The sequence below is a fragment of the Rhopalosiphum maidis genome, chromosome 3, assembly GCF_003676215.2.
Source record: "Rhopalosiphum maidis isolate BTI-1 chromosome 3, ASM367621v3, whole genome shotgun sequence".
Taxonomy (NCBI): domain Eukaryota; kingdom Metazoa; phylum Arthropoda; class Insecta; order Hemiptera; family Aphididae; genus Rhopalosiphum; species Rhopalosiphum maidis.
The window spans coordinates 51,649,147-51,665,415 of record NC_040879.1 but is presented as its reverse complement, the minus strand read 5'-3'; the positions used below and the strand labels follow the sequence as shown (position 1 = coordinate 51,665,415).

Genomic DNA, 16,269 nt, shown 5'->3' with positions numbered 1-16,269 from the left:
TAACTACAAAAGTAAAAATAATAAATGAATATTGCAATTATCTTGAAAATAGATTTTAGATCCAACTATCTAATAAAATGTTATATAATTTGGTACTAGTAATACCACTGATTAATATGTGATATAATGTAAGTAATGTTTATTCGTGCATTATAATATAATGTGTATTGTGATTTATATTTTATGGTTATCAACACACATATTATATCAAATATCACCCAAACATTAGGTAGGGAAAAACTCTCGGACAATATAGGTACACAATGAAAGCTTCATGTGGAAAACTGGGTAGTGTTCGTAATAAATTATGTAAAAAAATTTTAAAATCATGATAATACCAACATTTTATATTTTAGATCAGTACCCATATTACATTTATTATTTTAATTTTTGAAAAAGTTATTAATAGTTAAAAATAATTTAAATTAATTTAAATTTAAATATGCTTATATTTATAAATAATTAAAATATTAAAAATAAATAATAGGTAGAATTTAATAAAATTATAAACACGTAAAAATGTAAATAGGCAAGTTGAATACATACATATACCATAACAATATAAAAACAAAAGAGGTCCTAGAATTCCCGGTGGAGAAAGTCCGTTTTAAATCTTCTTTAGATGTATTCATAGACTTTATACAAGGCTAGTCTATTTGTATAATGTCTATGGATGTATCATAAGCCTATCCAATCGGAAAATTTCATTCAATTAACGTTCCGTTGCGACCGGTTATCAATATTTTTATCGTAATCTTTCGATTTTTCAATTTTTGATTGAATTTTTATTTTATTCCTACTTTTTTATTTCCGCGTTTTATTCATTATTAGTATGTGCGTTGATAGTGTCGTTTAAAAGCCGTTCATGAGCCTGTTTGTTTACATATTGAACATTCTGCTCGTAAAATTATATCTTTGTATCCTATACTTAGTGCATAAAAAAAATCTCACAGATTGACCCTTATATTAAATCGATTTACGTGTTTTAGGGCTGAAGTTGAACAAAATTCGGTGAAAGCAATACATTAGCAACAAACTAAATACAAATACATATGTGACTTAAGGTTTCATTACACATAAATTATATGAATTTCACGAACAAAATAATGTTTAATGCAAAAATCGTTGTGACTTTAAAACAGTTTAAATACACGAGATTGGGCATGACTGGTATGAGCAGTATATACTAGGTATAGGTCAGGGGTGACGAACATACGTCACAAGTGTCAAAGGTGAAACGTTAATTAAATTTGAAATTTCAATGGCACGTGAAAAAAATGAAAATACTAAAAATTTTGCTTTTTATAAAGTTTTAGTTATAACTGTTATGAGAAATTCAAAGCAACAATTTAAATACCCCTTTAATAGCTAACACGAGATGACGCTCATTCAACGATATGGTTAAGATGCTGTAATTTTGACGACAATATCGGTTTTAAACATTTTAAAGTTCAATAAATTATCGAGATTACAGATTATTATTATTATTACATTTTAAATTCAACTGTTTGCATATTTCCATTTCTAGTTATCAACAAAATTGTTTACATTCATTCATAATAACGTAGGTGATATGCTTTGTGAGCAGTGATCATCTATAATATGTTCTCGAAGAATCGTCCACCTTGGGAGTTTTTTCTTCATAATGTTTGATTTCTGTTTTTACGGTATTGAACTACACGCGTAGTGTATCAAAATATCGTCTACACCAGCGGCTCAAACTGTGGTACGCGTACTATTAGTGGTATGCGAAAGACTACGTGGTACTGTGGTAGTATGCGGAGGTCCGTTTTTTGATAATAAACCCATTCAATTATTTAATTCATATCTTATTTTAAAAAACTAATAAAAAAAAAATTATTATTCTTGTAGTATTTCACTGCCTTTTTATTTAAAAAAAATGTATTTAACTGTACAATTTGGATTTTGGACCGTTCTAATTTTAGTCATTAGAGGTACGCGACTAATTGTTAATATACCTAGGTGGTATGTAAAAAAAAAGTTTGAGAACCGCTGGTCTACACACTATGAAGAACTTACTCCCACACGATATACAGGTTCTCGTGAACTAGGTTACGTTTTTTTCTTTAAACACACGATTCGTCAAAATCTATGTATAAAAAATGTTTACTACAGATTCTCGCGTTTTGACCAGGTATAAATGATTTTCTTTTACAAAAATCCAACCAAGCACTAAACCTTTTTGGTGAATTTTCCTTGTTGGGAAAACGATGGCCAAATTTTGGTTCACTGCCATCTGCCAGGGACGATCTCAGAAAAAATCGTATATATACCTTTTTCACTCTTACGATTTCGTACGTTATACTTAATTGGTAGGTAGGTAATTTAAATTCTACAAAAAATAACTTAAATTACTTACCATTTTTTTCTTCAATTTTTTCAAATCAAACTAAACATACTTCGACTACAAATGTAATTAATAACTTTATAAATGCTACTTATAAAATTATAAAAAGCCTAGTGAATATGCAAAAAATTCACAATAATATATTCACAATTTCACATTATTATACAGAATACAGATTGGTAATGAGAAAAAAGTCGAGTCAAAGCACTCGAAGATTATTTAGCAGACAACATTACATAGAAAATATTGTGTTATCCGGATTTACCATTACGATAACCCGTAGTTTTCTAGAATAATAACTACACTATTAATAAAATAAAATTGACTATTTTAAAAACGTTATTATAATATTCCCAATAGGCCAAGTAGTAATCAAAATAATTACAAAAGCGTGATTCATACAGTATACTAAAATGGGCAATCATAACTTTAATAATAGATAAAAGTTAAAAATGTGTGGTAACTAATAACGTTAAATGTTTGCATAGAAAATGCAATAAAATATTTCGTTGTACACTGTGGATTGTGATATTCGCTCAATAAACTCGATATAGGTAATGCCTTTATTGATTATAAAATATTATCTATGAATCTATGATGCTTAAAATTTGCATTTCATAAAATAAATTATAAAAACATTCAAAACCATTTTTTAAAAATTAGACATACGTTCTCGTGCATACGAAATAGAAATTCTAATATAAATTAACAATTATATTATTTATATTTTTATAAGATTATCACATTATTCGCGATCAAAATTGTATGGTTTCACGGGATAAAGATATACGGTATATCATATACCTATTACCTAAGGGTTTTTGTAGGTACCAAGTTTGAATGTCATTCATAGAATCCTATGTATACATATTATATTATATAATATAATAATTATTATGGACTATGGTCTTTTTTATATGGGTAGTTAATAAATTATTCTAAAATAATAATTAGATAATATTTTAAGTATTTAAAAATCATAAAAAAACCTAGACCTCTTTTAATAACCAGAAAGACATATTTTAGACACCCCCCTCCCCGAAAATCATTCAAAATACACCACTTCTTCGAGATATATTTTTTTAAATGTAAAATATATTATTTACAATAGCGTCATTTATAGATCACACAAAGTGTATATTACCTTATTGAAAATCCAATATTATTTTGATTTGGTCCTTATGCCTTTTCATAAATTAGTTGGACTCAAAAATGGATAAATTCTAAACAAAATCTGTGGCTCTTATAAAATTAAAATAAAAACAATTGAGATTATATCATCAATTATTTATTTATTTATTTAAATAAAAAAATATTAAAGAAACCACCGTAAAGTAGGTGATTACGAGGGGTCTATAGCTGGGAATGTAATGCTTTATAAAACTCTAAAAAATGCAGGTAAATTTTTTTAAATATTTAAATAAATTTAGTATAAATTATAAATAATATTTGAATAAATTAATTAATAAAAATAACTTGTAATGAACGATATATCGTCAGACATCAGTATAGATTTTATTGCTCTAACAAATTATTAAACAGATTAATATATTATAGTAATTCTAATTATACTTTGCCATGCCGGCAATCGCAAAATCGTTATCTAAGTTTTTTTACAATAGAGATACGAGTTTGTTATACAAGAAAAAATATATAAATTTATATACAACTCGCGTTAGCATGTAAAAATCTTAAAACAAAATTTCAAGTTAGAACTTTGAACCCAAAAACTCCAATAATGCCCTAAAAAAATGAAGAAAATTATGTTAAAATCAAAAATTGTCAAAAAATGCAAAAATATGCAAAATAAATTTTCTTATTCTCATTCGAAAATACACGTTACGGATTTGTGACCAGGTGAGCATAGTACAGCAACCTCTGAAAAAAAATGAAAAGTGCATTGAAATTCCAACCCTAATGTTTACGCATAATAATAATAATTTAAGAATTTAACGATTTTTTTTTACGTTACAATAATAAGTTCATTTTATAAACAAGTTATTATTTTAATCTTTTGGTATCAAGAATATTATAATTTAAATCAAATTTATTGCTTCTACCAAACTTTTTAATATAAATGTTTAACGTTCATAATTCAACTGGTCTATATAGATTAAAAATATATTATGTGGTTTTGTCTATCGACCGCTTTGGAGTTGAAAGTCAGAAGTACCTATGTGATTTTCGGATGTAACCAAATACTATTCTACCGGCTCATATCGAAATATTATTACATTTGTTGACGAAATAGCCAATAGGGTATAATCCATCAAATGAAATTAATATTTTTTTTTCTCCTTACAACAGAAAATTTGACTGGTTTTTTGAAATTTTCTCAAATGTATACGGCTCAACCTAACTTGAAATGTCTGTAATATGTTTAATCGTTTAATGGTAGTAGGTTCCTATATGGGTATTTATATTTTACGGTACCTACTACCACTAGCTATGGTAATAAAAAAAAAAAAACAATATGTTCATTTTGTTTTTTATTTTTTTATGCACCTTTACTATTCAACTATTATTTCATATAGATATAATGTTCATTTTGTTCACTCAAATAGTCAAATAACAGCACATAACATATTAAGAAAAATAATGAAAAGCTCTATAAAAAGAACTTTTAGCAATAAAAACTCATTTTACTTTATATTACACCAAGTATTATTAAAATAAAAGTAAAACAAAATGTTCAATGAAATAATATTTCATGTTTCAAATTATATTAATACTCTATAGTCTATAATATTAGTCATAGAAAATATAAATTTAAAATAATTTTTTCACTTTTGCTATTTTTACCGGGATGACAAAAATATATTCTTTTAATATATAAATTGAAATAAAAGTGCTTATGGTTATTCGTTTTGGAGTTGCACTGAAAAAAAACAAAATTTATTTTGTCGAAAACTGGCTGCGTAAAAATTAATTCCTGTTTTTCATTCTTATTTTTTGTGGTTACTAAGTCCAGTTTTTCCTATCATTAAGTAGGTACGTAAGGGATAATAATTTATTAAAATGATACAATAAGCAATATTCTTTACACTGCCTTTAGTATTTGTATTATTAATTAGTAATTACACGATTAACTGAATACTTTTCGTTATGTACCTAGGTTATAAGTGTATATACATATATATATATATATATAGGTAATGGTTATATTTACTGGGTCAGTAACAATATAATCAAGGCGTATTTAATAATAAATAATAATAAATACACCTTATTAAATATAAGGTTCATAGATTCCATCTATTTGGTGGTTATAATATCATACACATTACATTTTTTATATAGTTAAATTTCTGATTTCCCACTACTACTATATAGGTACTACGCTATATATATATATCATAGTATTTAGTGTTATTATAGCTAATTTATAGGTCTATAGCGCCATTAACTTGTCACACTGCCAACTAGGAGCGGCTTTAGTTCTTTGACTGGGGGGAGTAATATTTTTAATAATTTTCAATAATAATTTGTCCAAAAATAAAGAAATATTTTAAATATACTGTAATGACATATATGATACATATATAATGACATAATGTATACATTTTGAATTATCGTGTATATCATAAAATATATTATAAATCACATTTAATTATACAATTATATTAGATAATAGATGATATTTAGACTTTTGAAAATAAATTAAATACTATATCACAGTAAAATAACCGAAAAGTCATTCAGATGCTTTAAGATGTGGCACAACCTATGCCTTGATTACGTACATCTCGTAATATAAATAATCTATAAAAATCCACAAGACACACAAAAACGCCCTCAGGCGCTCACTCAGTTTCAGCTCAATTATTGTACACTTTAAAAATTCAAGTAAATCTTGAATATTAAAATATTATTTCAATATATTCTCTTATATTTTATTTACTCCTAAAAAAATCAACTAATTCGACATCCTAGAAAATAATTCCGGAGTGCAAGTTGTACAAAAGGTATTTATTTACTTATTTAAGGTCATTATTTCGTCATGTATTGACTTTTTTTCAAAATATTTTGTTTCATGCTTTTCTTTAACTGTATGAAATTTTTATTTTTTTCACCATTTTACTAGTGAAACCACTATTAACTTTTAACTTTTGATTTTTAAATAGCAACCTTTATTTAAAATGTACTAAATGTATAGTGCTATATTTTTTATCAATTTTATCTTTCAAATTATTATTTTCCGTTTTTTTTTTTTTTTACGAGATAATATGTTGAAGAAGTGGCCGGAACAATATTAACATCCGATTCTTGATTTTTTTTTCAATTGGTGGTACATTTTCTTCATCATTATCAAAATCTAATATTGAATTATATTCAATCTCATTTAACGGGGTCCAGTCACTGCCACTATCCTCCAAACAATCATCAGAACTTGCACTTTCCATTATATTTAAAAAAAAACTCTTATAATATAAACAGCCAGATACGTATAACACGCGTAATAACGATTGGATAGCTCGACAGAACGACGATCACTGAGAATAATATAGTATTCCTACTTACTTAACAAATTTCAACTTTAAATCTAATAATAATATTCTTGTGAGTGGACTAAGCTTATAATGTAATAATCTACAATATTATTTTATGTCGTAGAACGACCCAACTATATATAATTGGTTTCAAAGTGCAATAGATAAAACGGCTTATCTGAGTTAAGCCGGCCTTAACTAAAAATAATTTATTGCATATAAAAGTGTAAAATGTTATAACTACGTCTCAAAAAAAAACTATTACGAATTTGACTTCGGTCGTTTTAGCAATTCGATCAGTAAAATACGAATTTTTGAATATGCACTCAACTCAAATTGTTCAAATTTTGAGCTGTGCCGTTCTTCTTTTGGGTGTGCGATATAGCTTTTCAAAGTTTTATAATAGTTTTATAATACATTAATAAACTACTTGTTTCATATAATCATATGCAATAAACTCGTTATCGACTATCGACGCAGCGATTGCGATGAACTTTATACTTATAATGACTCCGTCCAACTAGTTAGCAAATCTATTAGCGAATAATAATTGTGTTCTAATCAATGCCTCATAGCCGTAATAACCTGTAGAACAAATACCTGAAAACCTCAAACCACCCAACTTTGAGGAGTAAATCACTAACGGTTAAATGAAAAATAATAATTTCAATGTTAAAATTCATAAAAAAATAGCTTTACTACTTTATGACATTTTAAATATAGGTTACATTTGAAAATCTAAAGTTGATAGTGTTTTCACTATTAAATATAAGTAATATATAACTAATATAAGGGTGAAAAAAACCAAAAATGTTATATAATTTTAGAAAAATATGAAACTAATAATTTAAAAAAAAAATGAAATACTAAGTCTGTTTAATCGTTTAATGATGAAAAGAATCACCCTGTATATAAAAAATTATATACATGTAATATACAGTGATTCTTTTATCATTATAAACTCATTATTTCGTCAAGTATTGAATTTATTTTATTTTTTTATTTCAAAATATTTTGTATCATGCTTTTCTCAATTGTATGAAATTTTTATTTTTTTCACCCTTTTATTTAATAATGAAACCACTATCAACTTTTGGTTTTCAAATGGTAACCTACATTTAAATGTACTAAATTAATAGGGCTGTTTTTGTATAAATTTTATCTTTCAAATTATTATTTTTCGGTTTTTTTTTTAGCTAGCGAGATATAGCTTTTTAATGTTGGGCGCTTTTTGGTTTTTATAATACTTCTTGTTTCTGAAGACCTGTAGTCACATGGGTGATATATAATAAAAGGAAATATTTTCATATATAATAAACTCGTTATCGACTATTGACGCAGTGATGAACTTTGTACCTGTAGTTATAACACCTCACAGCTGTAATAATCTGTAGGATGAATACCTAAAACAATCAAATCGCCCAACTTTGAACAGCTATAAATCATTAACGATTAAATGAAAAATAATAATTTTAACGTTAAAATTCATAAAAAAAAGCCTATATTATCTTATGACATTTTTAAAAAAGGTTACCTTTTGAAAATCAAAATTTGTTAGTGGTTTTACTATATAAAAGGGTGAAAAAAATAACAATTTCATACAGTTTGAGAAAAGCATGACACAAAATATTCTGAAAAAAAAAAATGAAAAAAAGTCAATACTTGACGAAATAATGAGTGTATAATGTTAAAAGAATGACTCTGTATACTTAATAAATTTAATATAATTTTTTTTTTATATTATCCTATTCATTAGTATATTTGTGGTTTGGGAATAAAGAACTTAATAATAATTGCAGGGAGTAATATCTCTGGGAAAATGATGATTTTGAATAATAAATATTACAATATTAGGTTAATAAGCGATTAGTGAGAAATCGGAAGAATTATTTGTTAAGGATGAATTTTGTTTTTGATAAAAATGTTATCAGGATAAACAATTAGGAGAATTAGTAGCAATCATGTTGTTTGCAGGTGGTGTAGCCTATTACACCAAGTATACGATTTCATGAAAGGTAAAGAGACATTTTCAAAATTGCAAGTCATCATCTACTTTCCTCTTACCGTTATGATACTAGTCTATTGTGTATTAATGTATTATAATACAAACATTCCAAATCAGTAACCAGCGAAGCAATCATTATTGTCCGTACTTCGTGCATAAATAATAAAGAAATGGTATGTCATCTCTATACCTTGTACACAGAGTATTCTGTATTCGTAGAGATCTATTGTTACCACGGTGGTTAGACAGTGGTTGCAGGGTAATATTGATTACGATAAATGATAATAAATTCAATTTTGTTATTGTCAATAATGATACAACATTATTATTTATTAAATATTTAAATGAATAAGTTTAGTTACATTATAGCATAGAACAATTATTATAGTTTATAGTATTCGTCATTCATAGTTTATGATTTACATCTTTGTCAAAAATTATAAAAAAATTAAAAAATTAAAAAATATATATATTAAAGTTATTAGTTTTGAAATAATACAAGTTTTGTGTATTTAAACCTAATTTTTATTGTATCATTTTTCTTTTTTGATTCATGAAACATTCTTGTATCTAAATATTTGAAGATAACTAAATTTGTTAATTGGTCCCTGTGAGTATCCAAAATAGATATATTTTTGTTGCAATCGTTTTTATTAAAATATATACTGAATTGATTCATACTTTTATTCATCTTATTTCAGAGGAAATGAATGTTTTTTTTGTGGTTTACATTAAATAAACTACTTTTAAAAACTCGCTCTACTTCTAAACAAATTGTTCGTACTCTCTCACTAGACTTGGACAGGCCTCCACGATCCTTTTGTTCAAGCAGTTTTGAATGTGAAGCTCAAGTGTTGGTAGTAGTAAAAAGCATTTTAATAATCAGTAGGTATTATATTTTGAAGATGATTCATAATATAAACATTTTGAGTACACCATAATTCAGTTGTAATTTAAAATATTTTTAATTTAATTAGTCTATTTATCTATTTAAGATATAATGATTAATAATTATCATAGAGGTCATAAAGTAAAGATCTTTATTTGAATAATATTTATTTTTATTTTTTATTATACTTTATATTTTATATCTATGGTGATAGACAATGATACCAATATTCAATAACCAGTGCTATATTTTGTAACCATTTTGGCATTTTGATATCAAAAGTTCTCTTCCATCACAGATGAGGACAATAGTATGGCCCATCCATTTCTTTATTATCTATGAATTAATTATTTTTCTTTGGTACTCAATGTTCATGGCTATAAGTTATAAATAATAATATCTGTAGCACAGTTTTTAAGACTTCATATATGTGAATACTAGTAGTTTGACATTCATTCCTGTAAATAAGTATAAGTAATTTTTATTCTATTGATTATTAAATCTTTATTACTGAAAATAGTGATATCAAAAAGGATGTTAGTAGGTGAAGCTAAATACCAGAAAGGAAAAAAGTACATTTTTATAATTAAAATACTTTCTTATAACCAATAAATACCATATTTTTCTTTTTGGATTGTGGAATAACAGTCTCTAGCAAACATTTTATTTATTTATAATATTTAATATATTGTTATAAAAAACATAGACATGCAATAATGTTAGAAATCCATTTTATAAACAGATTTAGTAAGCTTATTAATTTAGACTGTATCAACTAGGATAACACAGTGTAGTTAACTTATGGTAATCGCAATAACCGATAAGTACTAAGAATATATTTTACTTGGAAAAATACACTTTTCAATGCTAGAAATTATTTAGATTAATACATAATACATAATTCTAATGAAAGTATAAAATGTATCATAATTATTATATATTTGTATACAATTCACTCACAGTTAGATTATATGTAATAGGATTTTACTTATGAATGATTTATAATCAAAAATAATTATGTAAGTACATTGCACATGATAAAATTACATGTTTTATAACATCTTAAAGTTACAATACCTGATTTCATATTAAGTATATTATGATAAAATAGCATAAGCAAAATTATTATGTATTGGGTTAATATAAAAAACATTGTATGTTTAGCAGTATCGTATTTTACCAAGATGACTAATTATTCATTAATTGAAATTAAATTGCGTCGATTTATATACTTGGGAGAAAAAACTTCAATTTATGTTCCTTCAACTCATCAAAAACAATTCTGGAAAAATAAAAATAGTCAAGATAACAAAATTACTGGTTTAAATTTGATTGGAGATATAATTAAAAAAAATAAAACTGAAGATATTAATTCTATTGTTCCAATAATCTCAAAAGTTTGTTTTTTTCAAAATTATTAAATAAGATTGGATTATAATAATTTTTATTTAATTTTAGATAGCAAAAGAAAAAAAAGTTCAAAATTATGAGCATTTAATATATCTATTGGCTGTATGTGCAAAGTTTAATCGGGAAAATTGTCAAAAAATGATAACTGATGCTTATGCAATAGTTAAAACCATTTGTATGGACGGATTAACATTATTGATGTTCTATAAATTTTGTAGTATTGCTGCTAAGCTCCTCTATGAAAACGGTAATTCTTTTTAGTATAATATAAAATACATAATATTAATTGTGGATTTGTTTTAGGATATATATCTACAAAATCTTCGGGTCTTGGTCAAGGCACTCGAAAGGCTATTCAAAAATGGTATCTTAGTAGAGAACCTCTTGAGACAATTAAAGCTATAATGAAACATAAGACTTATCGTGGTGTTAGTCATAAACAAATTATGAACACAATTCATCTCCGTTCTGATGACCCAAGTAATTAATAAATTATTGTGTTACATATTTAAATTATTTATATGTTTAAATATATTATAGGTCATGGAATTTACATCTCTTACATATTACATGGTATAGAAAGAATAAAAAAAGTATTTGAACAAACATTGATAATAGAAGATAATGACAGCCAGGAGCAAAAATTATCAAAAACATTGCAACTATGTGTTTACAACTATATTAAAAGAGTACATCGTTTACATAATTCAACAAATAATAAATTGACAAATGATTTGAAATGGAATAATGTAGGAAAAGATTATGAAATTGTGGTTTCAAAAATGCTCACGAATCCAAAAGTTAGTTATACAATGTAAATGTAAAAAAAAATATTTTAATGTAAATTGAAATTTCTTTTAGGTTTTAACTACTTTTGTTAAGCAATTATCACTGAGAACATTATTAGATAATACTTACTCCTTTTCTCAACATTGCTTATTTCAAAATTTAATGGGCAATGAAGGCTGTATAGAATTTATATTGCGTTTTAATAACCATAAAGCATTACAAGAATCTGAAATACATCCAATAGAATCATATTTAGAATATTTAAGATATGTAAGATCTGGCCCGTAAGTAATAGCCAATGTAGATTTAATTGGTATAAAATATTAATAAAATCGAGTGTTATATTTTAAAAAACTTTAAAAACACAAAGTAATATTGAATGTTTTATTTAAGTGTTATTTATGCTATGAATCAAAAAAAGGATTCCCAACAAAATATGTTATTTGACACTAATGGAAAAGAGTAAGTTTTAAAAAAAATATTATGATGTAAACATAAACAATTCATTTAATTTATTATTATTTCAGGTGTTCTAATAATATTGGAGTAGTAAAAAAAAATTATGAAAAATGGATTCAATTAACCAAAATTGAAAAAGGTCAAAGGAAATTCTGTAAATCTCACATTTATTTCATGAAGCCGATTCCAACTCCTTCATCACAACTATCACAATTTTTATCAACTGATTTAGTGAAAATGACTTTAAATGTATTTATAGAATTTTCATTTTAAATTTATTTAAAATGTAATATTGAATTATTAAAATAATCATTTATTTTTTTAGAACTTAAATCCATCTGATCACAGGTTATTAATAGCTTATGACAGTCGAATATATTATACGAATACAGTTAATTGTTATTATATGCATGTGAAATTTCTCAAAGTTTTTGAAGCCATCACGTTGATAATACAGTCAATAGTTTACCAAAATCGATTAAAAGTAGACAACAAACCTACTATATGTGCTTTAAGTAGTTCACTTAAATTTAGAACAATTTATGTTGACCATGAACAAGCATTGACAGTAACGTCCTTGGAAAATCATTTGTTTGGGCCGGTGAATTATTTATTTATTTTTATTAAATTATACAATAATGTTGACTTAAATTTCTTTTTCAGTCCCCAAAAAAACAAAAAAATAATGCTCGTGTTCGAAATATCAAGCCATTAAGTACTCTCCATTGGTCTAAGGATCGTAACCAAATGTATGATGTGTTTCTGTTTATGGGAACTCACAAAATGGATTTAAAAAGTATAAGAAAAGTTAAGGCAAACTATGAAGCATATTTTTCAAATTCAAAAATTAAGTATGTTTTTGTATGAGCTGATAAACTACTATTTTTTTAACTACTGGCTTACTTAGATATTCCTATAAGTTTGTATATTAAACTGTGGAATACCATAACACATTGTCCAAATACTCATACCTCTTAATTACATTAAATACATTTTCCTGCTTTATTAATGATCATTGAGTCCATTGTTAGAATTTTATGATTTTAATTATGTACTATGAATTTTTGGAAATTAATAGGATTAAGATAGGATTATCTAAATTCACACTAAGTAGAAATGTGGAATCAAAGAGTAAACATTTTTTTTTTTTTGCATGATGCATATTATTATAAATAAGAATATTTAGTTTTTCGCAGTATATTTTAGAATTTTGCTCAAATTTTTGTTTTTTTATGTACAGTATGTAGGGTGATAAACATACAAAACACAAATAAAAAAAATCAATCTTTCTTATTTATTAGTTGGCAATGAGTAACATTAGTTTTTATACTCTTTTCTTGTCTATTAACTTTTTATTTATACCTGTCAATGAATTTTCAAATTTTCAAAATCAAAAAACTAAATTTGTGTTATCATATTTTGTTGTTTTATGCGTATTTATCAAATAACTGCTATAATTTCAATTTTATAACTTAATATAAAAGGTTTTTAAAAAAATCAAGAATATTATTGCGACTTCTTAACTTATTTTCAAATATAGGTTAAAATAATTATTACACTTAATTAGTTTAATTAATAATTTATTAATTTGTAATCAAATATTTTTTTTTTTTTAGGATTATTGTTTGTTGTTTAAATGGAAACCATGTTGAACGAGTGAATCTTAGTCGTGATGGTTTGTTGTTTATATCTGGTTTTGATAAACACGTGGGAAAAATTATTGAATTATTTATAAATAATAATTTTTAAACACTCATGTAAATTTTGTTATACCTCTTATAGAACTCACAGTCGATGGACTTGAATACTTTGTTCCATAGTAAGTCTATTATTTGAATAGTGCATTATATTATATTATTATATTATAATAGTAAATGCATATTTACCTACGAATAATTTAAAATGTATGATTTATCAGATAAGGTTCCATTGTCTTTACTTATGAAGTCAAAAATATGATGAGGTCAAAAACTCATAAATATACAATATCATGTATCCTTAAATGCAAGGTGATATTAACTAGGTAATTTTATAAACTCTCAATGCTAACTCAGAATAGTTTAAACAATAATATTACGTTTATTTAATCAAATTAACTAATTATTTTAATATATAATAATAAATTGTTAGAATAATTATCTAATACAAATATACAATACAAAAAAAAGTTAAAAAAAAAAAAATTAATATATCTAATTTTAAAATTGTAAATAAAACTAAAAAATTAAAGTTCCACATCCTAAGAACACAAAATACATCAAAATCTGGTACTTACTTATTAGCTATTTACATTAAATATAAATATGTATAATGGTGTTCTAAAATTAATTACAACTACAAAACTTAAAGAAAAAACATATCATATAATTATTATTACAGTAGTTAAGTTTTTCATACATGTCTTGTTAAATGTTTAATACCAATTCCCATCTCAAGTTGCACACTTAGCATTTTTTTCTTATGAAAAATTTTATGGAAAAACTTATATAACTGATATAAATTCGGCAAACCTACAAATCCGCATTGAGTTATCTGTGGGATCTTTTAGCTGTTGGCATCCTTTTATATTTTCTAAACTCCAACCATTTAGATGAAAAACATTATTTATCTTTTTTTTTTCAATAAATTCCTTTATCAAGTAATTTTTTATTAATTGTAGGCATTCCAAACCTTGTTCTTTTTCAGTGACATCATAATATTTAATGAATTTATGTTGAAAATTCACATAAACTAAAGTCCACATCTGTAGGTGAGACAATTCTTCAATTATTTCTCCCAAACACAAAGGGATAATTAGTCTTTGTTTTGAGAATATATCAATATCTTTTGTAAAATCTTTAACTCCATCATATCCCTTTCGATACAGTTCCAAATAGAATAATGTTTTGAATACATACACAGTATTGGGTGAACGTTGCATGATTAGCGCCATATAATAGTCTATATTTCTAGCACGTATTATATAACGACCAGGTACCACGTATCTATTTGGATGAATATTAACAAACTGATTATCATTGGAATCCATACTTCTATTCTCAACCTAAAATAAAAAAAATAGTTAATACAAAATGTAGCTTGTTTCATAGGTACATCTTTAAACTAAAGACATTATTATTATTTAAATTATTGATTAATACATAGTCACATGTAATGTAGTAAACTAAAACAGTAAAACATGACAAGTTAAATCTAGACTTTTGATAAAACCATAATTTTAAATAAAAATCAGAATATATCTACTACAGCACTACAATACTTGGATGTAAATTCACTTGTTACTATTCGGCAACATATTATGAGGATCAAATATTATTTTATTAGAATATTTTTGAATAATACTCTACAATCATTATGCTTATATAGTCAATAATCAACGCATTTATTATGAGCAATGTGGATTTATTTTATTTTTTTGGTTAAAAAATGAAATTAGTTTTGATGTAAAAATTAAAAATATTAAAATATTACTACAATAATTGCATAAATGAGAGCTAATTAAATATATTGTTGTTATGAATTAACAAAATAAACACACCTAAGTATTGTTAAAAATATTATTATAATATTATTTCCACAATAACATAAAATAAATTTTTATAAATGTAATTAAACTATATAAATTAAAATACATAAATAAATACCTACATAAAAATAGTTATGATTTTCAACACTTACAGATTCAGTATCTTATTCATTAAAATAATAATAATAATATATAGGTAATTAAAAATGAGCATGATGTGTACTAAAACGCATTAATACCCTATAATAGTTCAAAGAGTTATATTGAATAATTCAAGAGCTGTTACTCAATAATTACCTGTTGGGATAAGTATCCTCCACGAACGACGAATAT

At 24.8% G+C, this 16,269-nt stretch overlaps 1 protein-coding gene across 1 annotated transcript; it reads left to right on the top strand.

The window, feature by feature from the left end:
* Positions 1-9,676: 9,676 nt before the first annotated feature.
* On the top strand, positions 9,677-14,159 carry LOC113557950. The gene is made up of 11 exons (XM_026963489.1): positions 9,677-9,716; positions 10,917-11,149; positions 11,211-11,409; positions 11,466-11,642; positions 11,703-11,962; positions 12,024-12,235; positions 12,345-12,413; positions 12,479-12,659; positions 12,736-13,011; positions 13,074-13,261; positions 14,027-14,159. Exons 2-11 carry the CDS (start codon positions 10,937-10,939, stop codon positions 14,157-14,159), a joined length of 1,908 nt encoding a protein of 635 aa, XP_026819290.1. The 5' UTR covers positions 9,677-9,716; positions 10,917-10,936.
* Positions 14,160-16,269: the final 2,110 nt, after the last annotated feature.

Excerpts from the sequence above, each read along its gene's own strand:
- LOC113557950 (XM_026963489.1), top strand. The coding sequence starts at position 10,937 with ATGACTAATTATTCATTAATTGAAATTAAATTGCGTCGATTTATATAC. Across the intron at positions 11,963-12,023 it reads AAATGCTCACGAATCCAAAA|GTTTTAACTACTTTTGTTAA; the intron begins GTTAGTTATACA and ends AATTTCTTTTAG. Across the intron at positions 13,012-13,073 it reads AAAATCATTTGTTTGGGCCG|TCCCCAAAAAAACAAAAAAA; the intron begins GTGAATTATTTA and ends TTTCTTTTTCAG.